The following is a 15,388-nucleotide window of genomic DNA, read 5'->3' on the forward strand; positions in this document are numbered from 1 at the left end:
ATTTCTATAATTGGAGATATGAAGAAGGAATCACAAGATGAATAGGAGGAATGGACACACAAAGTACAGTCAACTTTTCCCAGAACCAACCACTTACCCCTCTCCATCTGTTTCCTCTCCTGTTCAAGGCAATCCTATCAACTTTGGCCCAAATCACTACAATTGCCTTCTTCTAAATAGTCTCCTTTGGAGAAGGCAATGGCACCCCACTCCAGTACTCTTGCCTGGACAATCCCATGGATGGAGGAGCCTGGTAGGCTGCAGTCTATGGGGTCACAAAGAGTCGGACACGACTGAGCAACTTCACTTTCACTATGTAAGTTTTATGGACTGAATTATGTCCCCTCAAAATTGATAAGTCCTAACCACCAGAAGGGCTTCCCAGGTAGCTCAGTGATATAGAACCTGCCTGCCAATGCAGGAAATGTGGGTTCGACCCCTGGTTTGGAAAGATCTCTTGGAGAAGGAAATGGCAACCACTCTAGTATTCTTGCCTGAGAAATTCCATGGACAGAGGACCCTGGAGGGTTACAGTCCATGGGGTCACAGAAGAGTTGGACACAACTGAGCACAACAAAGCACAGTAACCACCAGTAACCTCAAAATGCAACTTTATTTGGAAATGGGGTCACTGCAAATGTAACTAGCTAAGAAGAGGTCATCCTAGAGTAGAGTGGGCCTGTAATCCAATATTACCAACGTCCTTGTAAAAGGAGGAAATCTGGACATGGACCCGCAACCAGAGAGAACGCCATATGAAAACATGAAGTAGAGGTTGGAGTGATGCATGTATAAGCCAAGGAATACCAACAAACTACCTGAGCTAGGAGAGATGCGTGGAACAGATTGTCTGAAGGAACCAACCCTGCCAGCCCCTTAATTTCAGGCTTCTATCTCCCAGAAGTGTGAGACAAAATCATTTCTGTTGTTTAAGTCACTGAGTTGGTGTAATTTTTTATGGCAGCTCTAACAAATGAATCTAACAGAGTCTTCATTTGTTTTGCTGTTCTAGCCCCTACAAAAACCTGGCATGTAGTAGATGCTTAGCAAGTCTTTATAAATTAAATGCCTGAATAATGACTGAATGGCACACCAGTGAACGAGAAAAACAAGGTTCCTAGTCTTAACCCTCATTCATATCATGTTTTACAGCTCTTTTAGCCTTTTTATATCTGTATTTTATTTGCCTTTTACAAGAAGTCTAATGAGATGGGGAAGTGAAAGCCGCTCAGTCATGTCCAACTCTTTGTGATCTCATGGGCTATACAGTCCATGGAATTCTCTAGGCCAGAATACTGCAGTGGGTAGCCTTTTCTTTCTCTAGGGCATCTTTCCAACCCAGGGATCACACCCAGGTCTCACACATTGCAGGAGGATTCTTTACCAGCTGATCCAAAAGGGAAGCCCAAGAATACTGTCATGGGTAGCCTATCCCTTCTCCAGTGAATTTTCCTGACCCAGGAATTGAACTGGGGTCTCCTGCATTGGAGGTGGATTCTTTACCAACTGAGCTATCAGGGAAACCCAATGAGATGTGGAAGGGAGAGATTATTATAGTTTTAGAAACTAATAATATTCAAATGTCTCATAGCATAAACTTTCCAGTCAAATGAATTCTTGAATGTAATGTATACATACACACTGGGGGAGGGGCGGATTTTTAAGTTACCTGGATGTGAGGGACTGGAAGCACTGGACAACTGCCTGACCCATGAACCCCAACCCCTGCATTCTCATCTTCAAAATCCCTGAGAAACTTCCACAGAAAACTAAGACATCTCAAAACGAACAGGCTAAAAGAAACTGAGGGTCACAGATATGACATGGCTACTGATATCAAACAATTAAGTGGTTATGGTAACAGACTCATTTCTAGCAAACACAGCTCAAGGTCAGGACTTGATTCCCAAAAAGAAATGGATTATTGAAGAGCTACCATGATTGACATATTATCTAGGCCCAAAGTGAAGATTTAATACATGAGAGAAATTCTAGTGACTAAACTGCCCAGCAGCCCTAACCCTCATATTGTTAACACAAATATCACAAATTAAGATATTTTATTTCTTAGCACAGGATCCAGAATGTTCTCAATACAATTTAGATAAACATATTAAACCTAACACTTTTTCTTCATAAAAATATTGGAGAGCTTCCCTGTTGGCTCAGTGGTGGAGAATCCACCTGCCAATGCAAGAGACATGGGTTTGATCCTTGGTCTGGAAAGATCCCACACGCTGCAAATCAACTAAGCCCATGTACCACAACTGCTGAGCCTGTGCTTTAGAGCCCAGGAGCCACAACTACTAAAACTCGCATGCTGAAACTACTGAAACCCATGAGCCCTAGAGTCTGTGCTTGGCAACAAGAGAAGCCACTGCAATGAGAAGCCCACGCCCTATAATGAACTGTAGCCCCTGTTCGCTGAAACTAGAGAAAAGCCAACGCAAGAATGAAGACCCAACACAGCCAAAATTGAATTTTAAAAAAAAATTGTAATGTTGGAGTGAACACAGCCTCAACACAAGTTTCAGTAGTCCAGGAGACACTGCTTGGACTTTAGGCTTTGGTAAGCACAGGCTATGTGGATTTATTAACCTTGGTAGTTTGTAATGGCTTAGATTGTACCAAATGACTGGTTTTTATCATTAAAGGGATGTAGCATTAAACCTTTAGGCATTAATGAGTACAGACCATGTAAGATTTAGTCTTTAGACCAAAACAGACTATAAGAGAAAGATAACCCTTTTAAAATTTTCTTAAGCTTTTTAAGCATTAGGTGATAAAAGAACATCAGCTGCTTTCTTTAATGGATTTCTCAGCCATATCTCAAAATAACTAGGCCAGAAATTTGAACATTAGCTGAATTTAAAGTGTGCTACAAACTCTAGTAAAGTTAGAGCTTAAAATTCTTAGCTCCAGAGACAGATATGTTTCCTCCTGTATCAACTTCCCCAAACTGTGTTCTTGTGTTTGTGTGTGTGTGCATGTGTATATTATTTTGAAGTGACTTTAGGATAACAGCTGTGGAAGAGATGGGACCAAACCTGAATTTGTGTGTCATGTCCACAGTCTTCAGTCAAAGAAATAACACTAGTCTCAAGGAGGTACTACATTTGATAATTAAAGAAACTCTAATTATTAGAGTTCAGATATTTCAACCATGCCTCCAACTGCCAGAAGGGAAGTGGATTTTATTAATATTTAAATCAAAAAGAATGGGTATTCTTTTCATAAAGAGAATATGCCCTCTTCCTAGGCTGAGGTCAAAAAATAACTGACTGAGATTATTAAATGCCCCAAAACTGAAAAAGCAATTTAAAAGTCTGTGCCCGTTAGCCTCTGGCTCTGAAATTCTGATTTACCCCAGGAATCAAGAAGGAACTGGAATTTCTTACCATCAGAACAAAGGTAGTAGAAAAAGGAAAATAAAATAGAAGGCATAAAACAGAGTAGTAATGAGAATGATATTTCCTTGAAAGAAATACTGGGGTCTTAAAAACATAAACTGGGCAGATATGAAGGGGAAATGAGATGCTAAGAGCCAGGAGAGAGAACTACAAAGTGAAAAAGGTGACAGATTCAAATCCAGTTTCTCTTGAAAAAGTAATCGAAAAGGGCAATATATTTCAATTGTTACTGGTTCAAAAAAAAAGTCAACCAGATAAAAAGAGGAAAGGCCTTGGAGAGCAGCTATCATGACATCCTAGAGAGAGTTAAAATTAGAAAAACTTTAAAAAGATTTCTCATAAAGCAGCAGCATTTTGTAAGAACAACTGGGAAACCATCTCTCAAAAACTGAGACAGAGTAATTAAGTGATAAGCGAATCTGGTCATATTTGAGAGGGAAACCCAGGAAGACAGGTGTAAAGGATTCCAAGAATTATTATGTGACTTTCAAAGGAAAATAATTATTGGCAAGAGGGCCTAGGGGAACCTATTTGGAAAATCTCTAGAACTGGTACTGTAAGGGAAAATGAAGCAAACAGAGGACTTACTGAAGGGAAATCAGACAGGATGGTTACAGGTCAAGACTTGCTCTGGAGCAGATACTGGTCTGAAAGGAACAGTTTAGGTGAGACTAACCACTTCCTGGGTGGCTCAGTGGTAAAGAATCGTCTGCCAGTGCAGGAGATAAGGGTTTGATCCCTGGGTCAGGAAGATCCCCTAGAGAAGGAAATGGCAACCCACTCCAGTATCCTTGCCTGTAGAATTCCATGGACAGAGGAGCCTGGTGGGCTATAATCTATGGAGTCACAGAAGAGTCAGACATGACTTGCAACTAAATAATGACAACACAACCTACTCCAGAGGATCCTTGATCCAGAGGATCAAGATGGTCAAGACTCATGTGAACAAGGGATGTGGAACAAACATGAAACTCACTGACTTCATCTCCCTCAAGACAGAACTTTGAGAGTACAAAGAAAAACAAATGCCTAGGCCAGAGCAAAGGGATAGGAAAAGTAAACATGACACTCAGGTCCAGGAAACACTGTTATCCTTATATGAACTACAGAAATAGACAGACCAGAGGATGGAGTAAAAAAAAAAAGTTATAAACCCAGCTCAAACTATCTGAAAAGAATATTAAAACAATAAGAGGGGGGAAATACCAAAAGCTTTCCTCATGTCATCAGAAAAAAAACTTTAGGGACAGTGGTTAAGACTTCACCATCCAATGCAGGGGGTGTGGATTTGATCCCTGGTTGGGGAGGTAAGATCCCACATGCCTCTAGGTCAAAAAACCTGAAACATAAAACAACTAGTCCCCACATGCTGCAACTAAGACCTGGCACAGTCAAATAAATAAATATTTTTTTAAAGGTTAAATTGTATACAAATGGAATGGAAAGTAGACAGAGAGCACGGGTTCCTGCAAATGTGTAGTTTTGTAAGGAATTTAACACCAGCTCCCACCACCATCCCCACCACTACCATGTGCTAAGGTGATGCGTAAGAATGCAAGACTCAAAGAAGACCAACCTCTCATAAGCTCAAATTCTGCTTTAATCTACCCCTTTGATGTTTAAATGGAAATTTCTAGTGGCTGGTAAAAATAACTTACCTCCAAATACTACAGGGGACTCAAACTTTATGGCCTAAGAATCCAGAATGCATCACAAGAAAGCTTTGTTGGTACAAATATTTCCAGAGGGTTGTTACCTTGAAAGAAATGTAATTCAGCAAATGTTTAGAGACTACCAAAAAACAAGGAATTTCAATAACTCCTGAAAATAGAATCTAATTCATAGAGTCTCTCAATAAAATGTTCATTGGTCAAGCCCAGAAGGGCTTCACTAAAAGTAAGCGATTCCATTTTCCCAATTCTAATCCACAACATGAGGTTCCTGCTTTTGTGGCTCCCAAATAACTCCTGAAATTTGCATAAATATTTCAAGTGGAATTTGGGATTCACATGTCTGCATCTCAAGACACCATATACTCCTCCCTACCCAAAATTTACATAAAGACCTCCTTTTTACAGCTCTAGGCAGTTCTTCCACACTTCTTTCAAAAATAGGGCAACTTAAGAGCAACCACCATCAGTGGCCTCCAGTGGCCACCATCTCCCAAACAAAAGTCAAGGCAAGTCTAGACTGTGATCTGCATGTTTTCTATTTGAAGTTCTAAACAACCAGAAGCAAGGGGGAAAAAATAAAGGTCAAAATTAATGACATAACAAAACTTTCCTGTCATTGATCACTACAAGGTCATGAGAGTAACAAAAGGAAGAGTCCAAGTTTGTGTTAATGACCTCCAGCCAAAGATCACCAGAAATACACACAGTGGGTTGACTCCTAATCTCAATGAGGGAGATACACAAATGAAGAGCCATGGATTGTCTCAGCAAAGGACGTACTATTGGATTCAGGCTTGTGTTAGGTGATTTGAGAGAAGGTCCAGGGAAGCAGGTGAAGAATCCAAGAGTCATTCAGGTTTCCCCAAGAGTGTTTGGCACTTTGGTGTTTGGACAATATTCATGCTCCGTCAGGTGCCCCACCAGGGTTACAGACTTACAGACTGGTCCCGTTTTTCTCCTTATCCATCTTGGTCACATAGTGGCCCTGTTGGGTATTGATGTGAAATTGTTCATGTCTGGCAAACGAACACCGTAGCCTGACTGTGAGTGTCAGGCTAGCTCCCAGCAACACCAAGGCCTCCCTGACAATGCAAAGTCACTTCTTAGCTGTCACTTTCCTCAGTTGCGTTGAGACATAAAAAAGCAAGGAATGTAACCTAATCTAGGAGGTCATGGATGGCCACCCTGAGGAAGTGACATGTAAACTAGAGTTTAAAAGCTAAAAGATCTTCCGTTAGCACGGCCTAGAGGTTCATTTTAGCTGTTTCTTCTGTTTCCTTTCCCTCACCAACACAATTATTTTTCTACAAGTGAATTAGGCTTAGAAATAAGTCAAAGCTGGCTTTTCACACCATTCCCAATCTTCTCTAATATGAGAACATCTCTGGCAGTGGAGTTTCTATGGGTAGTATCTGGTAAAAGCTCTTGTGAGAAAATAATAATAGTAATAATAATGGTACCAGTTTAATTTAAAGGGTGATGTAAATGATAAATAATGCACAGAAAATGGAAACAAACATGCCTAAAGACATTCCAAGATTACTGGAAAGGAAATAATAATCTAATGTTTCCTTTCAAAATTGCATTTCTAAAGTAGTGTGGGATATTAAAGAAAGATTTTGTCTTCAAAGAGTGAGCTGAGTTTGAGTGGTACCTGAAGTAAAGTGAGAAAGGAAGATCCTTTTTTCTTCCTTATTTTAAATCTTTTCAGTATAAATGACAAATAAGTTCTTTCTGCTTCAAGAATTAAGGAACTCACAATATTCACCGATAAAAGCCTTTAAACTTTCATGGAATTCCAAATCTTTAAAAGGTTTTAGGAGTTTAGAGAAAGTGAAAGCCTTGCATTAATGGGTAGAACAGGCCACTTGCTATTAGGTTGAACAGTAAATGATTTAAATAAGATCCTTCTGGAATGGATCATGCTTGAAAAAACAACTTACAAGGATCCTACTGGTCACACAAGAACTTGTGAAACAGCAAAGCAAAGAGGATAGTCAGGTGATGGGGGTGGCAGTTACCCCAGAGCCTCAAAGAACCCTTTGCTAGGAACGCATCATTCTAGTGAAGCAGTTCCAACCACCAATGGGAGGCTACTGCCATGAATTCCCCCCTGTCCGATGGATGACAGTGAAAGCTCAGAAGCAGCTGCTCTTCGGGAGCTCGAGGAAGAAAGCCAGCTATAACGGTAATGCTGCATGTTCTTCAGCCATACGTATGGATCTGGGTTTGTCAAATTAGTTGCACCACGCACATCTCTACCATAACTCTCAGTGGAGATGATAATGAAAATGTAAGGCCTAAGCCACAGTCAGGAGATGGAGAATTTGCGGAAGTAATTTCCTTACTAAAGAATGACCTGCTGAAGAGATGGGACGCTCTGGTAGCTGAAGGGTATCTGAGAGTAGATGCCAGAGTCTATTTCTGTGTTCAGGTCACTAAAACATGCACACATGAGGCCTTTTGAAGGGCTCTTCCTGAAGCTGGAATGCCAAAGGACAGTAGCCATGTTTCTGTACGCAGAACCACCAGGCCTCCTTCACTAAGACTTTGTATCCAGCTTAGTTTCCAGGGAGATTTGAAATTGGTTTTTTCATAAAATAAAAGCATTATAAATAAATATAAAATCCTTTTGTAATCTGGCAAAAGAGAAGCATTCCTGTGAGAATTGGCTGTTCATTTCCCCCCTGGGAAGACTGTGCTCATGTGCTCATTGTGCCCAACTCTTGTGTGAGTCCATAGGCCATAGCCTGCCAGGCTCCTCAGTCTATGAGTTTTTTCCAGTGCTTTCCTACTCTAAAGGATCTTCCCAACCCAAGGATCGAACCCGCATCTCTGGACTCCTCTGCACTGCAGGCACCGTGCCACTGGGGAAGCCCACTGGGAAGACTGTCTCTTGGTCTTAACTCCTGACAGCCCATGAAGGAGGATCTGGATGATTATACACTGAGCAATCTGGGATACCCAACTTCTTATGGGCTGGGTATTTCAATTTCCAGTGGCATGTTTATTTTAAATATTTAGTTCTGAGGCTAAACCATGATAGTAGGAAAACATGGTAGATGACTTTTTAGTGTATTTTTCTGGCTATCAAGTGATAATGCATTAACAATCATAAACAAAGAGTCATTTTTGTTGTTTTAATTATAAAGTCAAATTTATTTTCAAGAAATACTTATAATGGCCCTCTTTGTTGTCAAAAGGGCAACTGGGTGATTTCACCTCACCGCCATGCAACAATGTGGTAGAATCAGTATTAGTATGCTTGGTTTTTTGAAAAACAGTTAATACTGAACCATATTCTTCGACATGTGACATTTAGTAAAGCAAAACCCTGCTGATGGTGAGAAGCCCAGTATACGAAATAGCACAGCAATTTCAAATCTGACCAAGAGACTAACTTCAATGTACACTTAGTGCAGATTCAGAAGAGAAGTGAAAGTCACTTAGTTGCATCTGACTCTTTGAGACCCCATGGACTATATGGTCCATGGAATTCTCCAGGCCAGAATACTGGAGTGGGTAGCCTTTCCCTTCTCCAGGGGATCTTCCCGACCCAGGGATCATACCCAGGTCTCCCACATTGCAGGCAGATTCTTTACCAGCTGAGCCAGCAGGGAAGCAGATTCAGACACAGTGCAAATTCATTCCGAGATCTGAGCATGTAAGCCACTGTAGTAGATCACTTTTAGAGATACAGAGTCTGGAAGGCAGTTGAACGCAAATCAAAATCATACGCACTCATAAAAACGTCTATGTAATTACAGGGTACCCAATCCAGGGCACAGCATCTAAGAACTAGTCTGACAGTGTAAGGGCTAATTACTCTCCAGGATGTAAAAGGGTACTAAGCACCTGGAATCCAATTCCTTCCCACTACGATATGCACTAGTGGGTGTCTAGAAGTTAAAACACTCTTAGATTTCACATTTCTTTTATACCTCCAAATATTTGCCAACATATCTTATTCACTCAGACATATTTTAGAAACTTGTAAATTCTACTAATTAAACATGATACAAGCAAGTTGAAAGAGCAGCCTCAGAAACAGGGGGGCAAGAGAAATTGGCTGACAAGGATGTCACACTGAGTCGGGACCCACTGAAGCTTTTGTTTTGTTTCCATTGCTCTAGTTTGCATATTTAAAAGTGAATTTGCTCAGTACTTCAAAATACTTATTTTTCTTTACATTAAAAAAATAATAAATAAATTTAAAAAGAGAAAAAATATCTAGACATTCATTCTAGACTGTTTTATTGCAATGTGTAAGCTAATGATATGTCAAGTACCATGAGTGGCTATCTGATGTACCAAACATAAATAAAAAGGGAAGCGGGCTCAAGACTCTCACCCATTTTGGAAAACAGAGGAACACGACGGTAACCTGCAAAAGGAATCACATCTGATTAACACAATAAAAATACATTCATCAGCAGGGGCCCCAATAGGGCTCCTGAGAAATAACATACTTTGTTGTTTGTTGCTCAGTCGCTAACTCGTGTCTGACTCTTTGCAACCCCATGGACTATACAGCATGCCAGGCTCCTCTGTCCACCACTATCTCCTGGAGTTTGCTCAAATTCATGTCCATGAGTTGGGCTATAGGGATGCCCAAAATATTTTCCACTGCTACAGTGTTAACTGTAAAAATGCACTGTATTCCCCTGAATCTCATACTTGGGGTAGATATAAATTGACTGTCTCATGTCAAGTCTTGTGCTGTCTGTTGTTGTGCCAGAAATCCATGTCTATTGAGTCGGTGATGCTATCTAACCATCTGATCCTCTGCTTCCCCCTTCTCCTTTTGCCTTCAATCTTTCCCAGCAAGAAATATAAAGTACATATAAAAACTAGGACTACGCAACTATATTCCATCATGTATATTCATTTTCCTCCAAAATAAAATATTTGAAGTTTCTACTCCAACTTCATATTAAGTACCACAACAGCTCATACTTCCCCCCTGCCCCGCCCCAAAAATGATGCATCTCCAAAATTAGCCATCACCCTTCTGCTTCAGAAAGGCTGTTTTCTAGGTACATCTCAGATGGTACTAGAGAAATAAATATAAGGATAAAATTGGAAGCACACTGTAAATCACCCCAGAGGTGTGACTGCAAGGCAGCTCTGAAAAGAGTCAAGATAAGAGTCTTAGGCTCCCTGTCTCTTCTCAGGTGGAAAAAAAGAGTCACTGCTTCTCCCTTCTGAATGGTTCCCATCCTTCATTCCTTCATGGCAGTCATGCCTACTCTTAACTGAAACAAAAGAGCTATAATCCATGCAGAGAAATTTTCATATAAGTCAAGTTTGTCTAATTAGTCTTTCTGGCATTCCCAGTCCCCAATCCCACCTTATGTATCAGAACATACTTCTATAATTCCACTAGGAAGAACTATATATATATATATATATATAAACTATATCAATATATATATTTTTTTTCTTTACATATCTGTCATGAAGAGAGCTATTTGGTATATCAAAGAGTCTCTTTGTTAAACTCAAGTAACACCTAAATATTAGCACAGTCATCTTATTTTTCAGAATATTACCTCTGTTCATGCATAGAACTGGTAAAGTATATTGTCCAAGAAATTCATTTCCAGCTATTAAACCTTGATTTTCAGCAACAAAACGAATCAATGCTAATTCTGGCACCTGAATAACAAATGTGAATGTTTCATTCCATCTTGGATTAAAAGCTGAAACATAAGGAAGAGATAGAATAAAAAAAAAAATCAAACACTGTTCCTAGGGGAAAATGCTTAATATCTGTTCTCTAAAATTCTTATTTTTAACACTTTAATAGTAATAATGAAAACTAATGGTTTAGAGGACTTAAATCTTTATGCATCCAATAAGAAAGAAATAATAATGGCAATAATAATACTTATTAGGTGTTTACAAGTGCTGGGCAATATTCTAAAAACTTTAAGGAGATAATCTCACTTAATCTTCACACCAGGGTTATTTCTATCAACACTTACAGATGGGAAACTGAGTCATAAAGATGTTTCATAACCTTCAAAAAATAGCCATTTTTTGTGTGTATGAAATAGCCTTCAAGAAATAGCCATTAAGTAGTGGGGCAGGAAATCAAACAAATGGTGTCTGATTTCACAGCAGAAACGTGTAACTATTATACAGTATGACTGTCGTGTTCAAGTATTTTATCAACAAAGAACTTGAGACAACAGGAAGTTATATAACATCATTTTTCTAGATCAGGACATATTATAGGAAGAACTACAGACAGTGGTTGGACTGAGAGCTCACTAATGTTTGCTCTAAAGTCAGCTCTTGATCCTTCTTTTGATTAAATGCTTATTTTCAAATCCAAAATTGATGAGTAATCTATGTCCCTAGCAAAACAGATCATCCCAAATACTCTCCTGCCAAACAAGAAATCCAAATTGCATTACAATGTGACCCAAATCAGATAAAAATTAAGCATAATTGAATGGAACCAAGAAATTCTCATCCAGATCAAATAAATGCTTTTACTTTAATAAAAAAAGTTCAGGGAAAAATAATGCATTGTTTTTCATGTTCAAAGGCAATGCTACACATACTACCTCAAAAGATTTGTCCTTTGTGTCATGTTTCAGCACTTATTGAAGCATCTGTGACTATTATACCATATCTATGCTTTCTATGGTCTATCTGTGGTCACAAGTGCATGTTTACTAGATAGGAATTCAGAATGCAGTCAATGCTAGTGAAAATATTAAACGAATTGACTCACATTGAAATAATGACCATCTTACCTTGCCCTAATAGAGAAATAATTCAGTGAAGTACAGGAAACAGGTTTAAGAGTGAAATCTCTATAGACACTGCAAAATGTCTGCACAAAATTCTTATACTGACTTATTCTCTGTCTTCTAACCCTGCTTGACCATACTCTCTCTTTCATACACATGTAAAATCATACATAGATATATGTGAAAGTCCTTTTAGTTGTCAAAGTTAAAAAAAAAAAAAACTAATTTGATAGTTACAAATACAGTTAAAAATCAGTGGTCCAATGGTTAAGAATCCATCTTGCAATACAGGAGACCCAGGTTCAATCCCTGTTCAGGGAACTAAGATCCCACGTGCTTTGGAGCAATGAAGCCTACCCACCACAACTAGAAAGACCAAGTGCTGCAGCTACTGAAGCCTGTGCATCCCAGAGCCTGCGCCACAACTAGAGAATCCAGCACCGCAAGGAAAGATCCCACATGACGCAATGAAGATACTCCATGCTGCAACTAACACCTGATGCAACCAAATGAATAAATATTTCTAAAAATCACTTCCTTATTGTACGCAAACCTGATTGTTTTCCTCCCAGACGCTCCTGTCTTTCATGCACTACCATCACCCTAGTAACTAGGCGATCTCAGCACCCTTCTCTTTCAGTCCTGCCAGCCTTCCTCATGTGCATCCTCCATTCCTTTTCTGATGGTGCAGACCTTCTTTAAGATTTGACTTCTGCATCGTGTCACTGTGAAACCACATCCTGACTCTCTCCTGTATTTCTCATCTCTCTCTCTCACACTTCTTCCTCTCTACTCTGTAGAAATGATCTCTGTGAACACTCAGTTCTTAGTGCTTTATATCCCTGTTTAAAAGTTTTAATTTTATTCATTTTATACAGAAAAGAAAGTTTCTAATACTGTGTCATGTCTTTCACGATTTTCCATAGCCATCCCCAAAGTAAATCTCTCATTTTATCTCACAACTAATCTTTCTTAAGTATACTGTACTTGAACTTTTGTACTTTCTGCTAACATGTTTGAATTTTGTTTTCTCCATGTTTTAGCACACATATTATTACTTTTGCCTTAAATTTCCTTATCCTAGGGAATTCCCTAGAGCAACAGTGGTTAGGATTCAGCACTTTCTCCGCTATCACCTGGGTTCTATCCCTGGTCAGAGAACTAAGATCCCACAAGTCTCAAAGTGTGGCCAAAAATGGAGAAAAAAGAAAGAAAGAAAATTCCCTTATCCTCAATCTCTACAAAAAAAAATTCTACTCATTTGCCAAGAACCATCTTCAAATTTGCCCCTTCCATACAATTCTTTGACTTTCTTTAAGGCACTAATGACTTTCATAACAATTTCACTTACATCTCATATTCCATACTGAACTATAAACTATCTATAATAGAATTAGTTGGGGCATACATAAGAATGTAGTTAATAGAGGTTTTAAGTTTTTTGATACTCAGTAAGGTCTGATGAACCAAACTGAATTTTTGTAGGTATATTCCCATAAAACCAGGGATGCAATCAAATTTCTAATGGGAGCTAAAATCACAGTATTACATAAGAGGTGCATGGAATAAATTAATGTTCTTTGCATTTAGTCATGAAGACTCAAGTAAGGGGGATGGAGAGAACAAAGGATAGGTTGCCAGAAGCTTCCTGATATTAGCAGTTACCATTTCTTGACACTGCCATTTCACTCTAACGGGAGCCAAATAAGGCAGTGAGTTACTACTAATATCCCTTCCCAATGATAACACAGGGTGAGGTAATAAAACTTTCCAAAACTTTTTTCTCTCCTTTGTTCCTAGAGGATGAGGTGGAGGAATATTTGGGGTTTGGGAGGAGGCAAACATTGGATTTTGAGGGAATTATCACCAAAGAAGAAAAAGATAGCTCAAACTGCACCTGCTTCTCTGTCCATGCCATTCAACCTGGAGCACATTTCTAGACTCTGAAATGAAGTCCACTATACTTTGAGAATATTCACTCAAAGAAGGTTCTACTCTCAAAGGATCAGCTGCAAGTTCTCTTCCTGAGTGATTCTGACTATCTGACTAACAGTCAGCCCCAAGAGTCTATACTTTTCTACTGTCCTTAATGATTTCAACTTCAGAGAATAAATACCAGTGTTAGTAATTTATTATGTAAACTGTCATGAGATGCTGGCACACTGGAAATCTCACCAAGGTCACTCCTTTCATTCCTACATTTCCCTTCTGGCAAAAATGACTGAATTATGAATCCAAATACTGTTATGCGTAGGTTTCTATGGCATGCTGAGTCAGAAGCCACAGACCTTTGATCTAAAATAATTCAGGCTGTTAAGTAAAACTATGCAACACACTATATCAGAGAAATCTTAAGCTGTTTATTTTACACAGAAGCTAGCAGCTAGATTTGAGGCAGTCAAAATATCTCTCTTAATCAGTCAAATAAGAAAACATAAAGAGGAAGTACAAATGGAAAAAACACTACTTCTTCAGGTCAGATACATTTTTGTATCTGTAATTGAAACTATATCTAACCAACATTAAGTCATTATCAAATTTTTTTGCTGATATAATACTTTCGTCATCTTGAACATAATGCAAAAGCTCTTCCTTATGAAAAATAAATATGTATCAAAACACTATCAATACATAATTTTTAAGCTTTCCAACATGAAGTCTAATAGACCGATCAATAAAATATATTAGGAGCTCACCATTTTTTTTAATCACACGACTCTGCTGCTTCATTTGATCATTTGGAACCCCAAAAATTTCTACAATCACTAAGGTATCAGCTTTGTTTTGATAACTGGGAGGCAACTGGATACCACTGATGAGCTGCACAAAAATAAGTAAATTCAAGAATTCAACAGAACAAACTGTATCACTGCTAACTTTCAAAATAAAATGTTTTCCAAAAATTATTATGAACTAAGTCAAGTCCCACCAAAAAACAACAGAAAACAAAGCAAATCTTAAATTTTAGTCCTTTTTGAGTTAAATTTCAACTTAGGTATCAAAAGATGATTACCAAATTATTCCATTTGACCCAGATGTGATTATAGTAGAATCCACATTCTCCAATATTTATGGTCGAACATATATTTTTATTCTAACAGCATTTGTTATGATTGTTACAAAGCAATGTTTAAAAATATCATGACCCCCCTTAGGCTATAATACAGACTGAGCACTCTGATAACTTGAACTATTTTTAAATCTATATAGTCTATAAACAACAGAAAAAATGGAAACTATAAATATTACTTCTGAAATGTACGAAAAAGCACCACATAATTTTCTATGATAGCATTTTCTGACAATATAATTTATATATTTGGATAAATTATCATGAATTTTTACCTTATCCATTGTTGTCTATATTATCATAAGTCACCTGAGTTTGAAAAATCAATTATTTCATATATACATATCTTAGGGATTGAATAGCAGAAAAATGTTTAACAAAGTAATTAATAATAATTTTATTTCACCTTCTATTATTCAAGCTAATTGTTGAAGCACAGATTTATTTTACTTTAAGGAACAAAGGAAATGA

At 38.3% G+C, this 15,388-nt stretch overlaps 1 protein-coding gene and 1 pseudogene across 1 annotated transcript in view; one reads left to right on the forward strand and one right to left on the reverse strand.

Annotated features, from left to right (window-relative positions):
* Positions 1-5,837: 5,837 nt before the first annotated feature.
* On the forward strand, positions 5,838-7,629 carry LOC129639601 (ADP-sugar pyrophosphatase-like; annotated as a pseudogene).
* A 1,752-nt stretch (positions 7,630-9,381) lies between these two features.
* Positions 9,382-15,388, reverse strand: part of PLCZ1 (phospholipase C zeta 1) — a 50,011-nt gene continuing 44,004 nt past the window's right edge. Inside the window, exons 11-13 of the mRNA XM_055565798.1 lie at positions 14,544-14,667; positions 10,636-10,785; positions 9,382-9,467 (exon numbers count right to left, since the gene is read on the reverse strand). Coding sequence (XP_055421773.1) covers positions 9,382-9,467; positions 10,636-10,785; positions 14,544-14,667 — 360 coding nt within the window. The remainder of the gene's footprint in view (positions 9,468-10,635; positions 10,786-14,543; positions 14,668-15,388) is intronic.

Source organism: Bubalus kerabau, chromosome 1, assembly GCF_029407905.1.
Source record: "Bubalus kerabau isolate K-KA32 ecotype Philippines breed swamp buffalo chromosome 1, PCC_UOA_SB_1v2, whole genome shotgun sequence".
Lineage (NCBI taxonomy): Eukaryota > Metazoa > Chordata > Mammalia > Artiodactyla > Bovidae > Bubalus > Bubalus kerabau.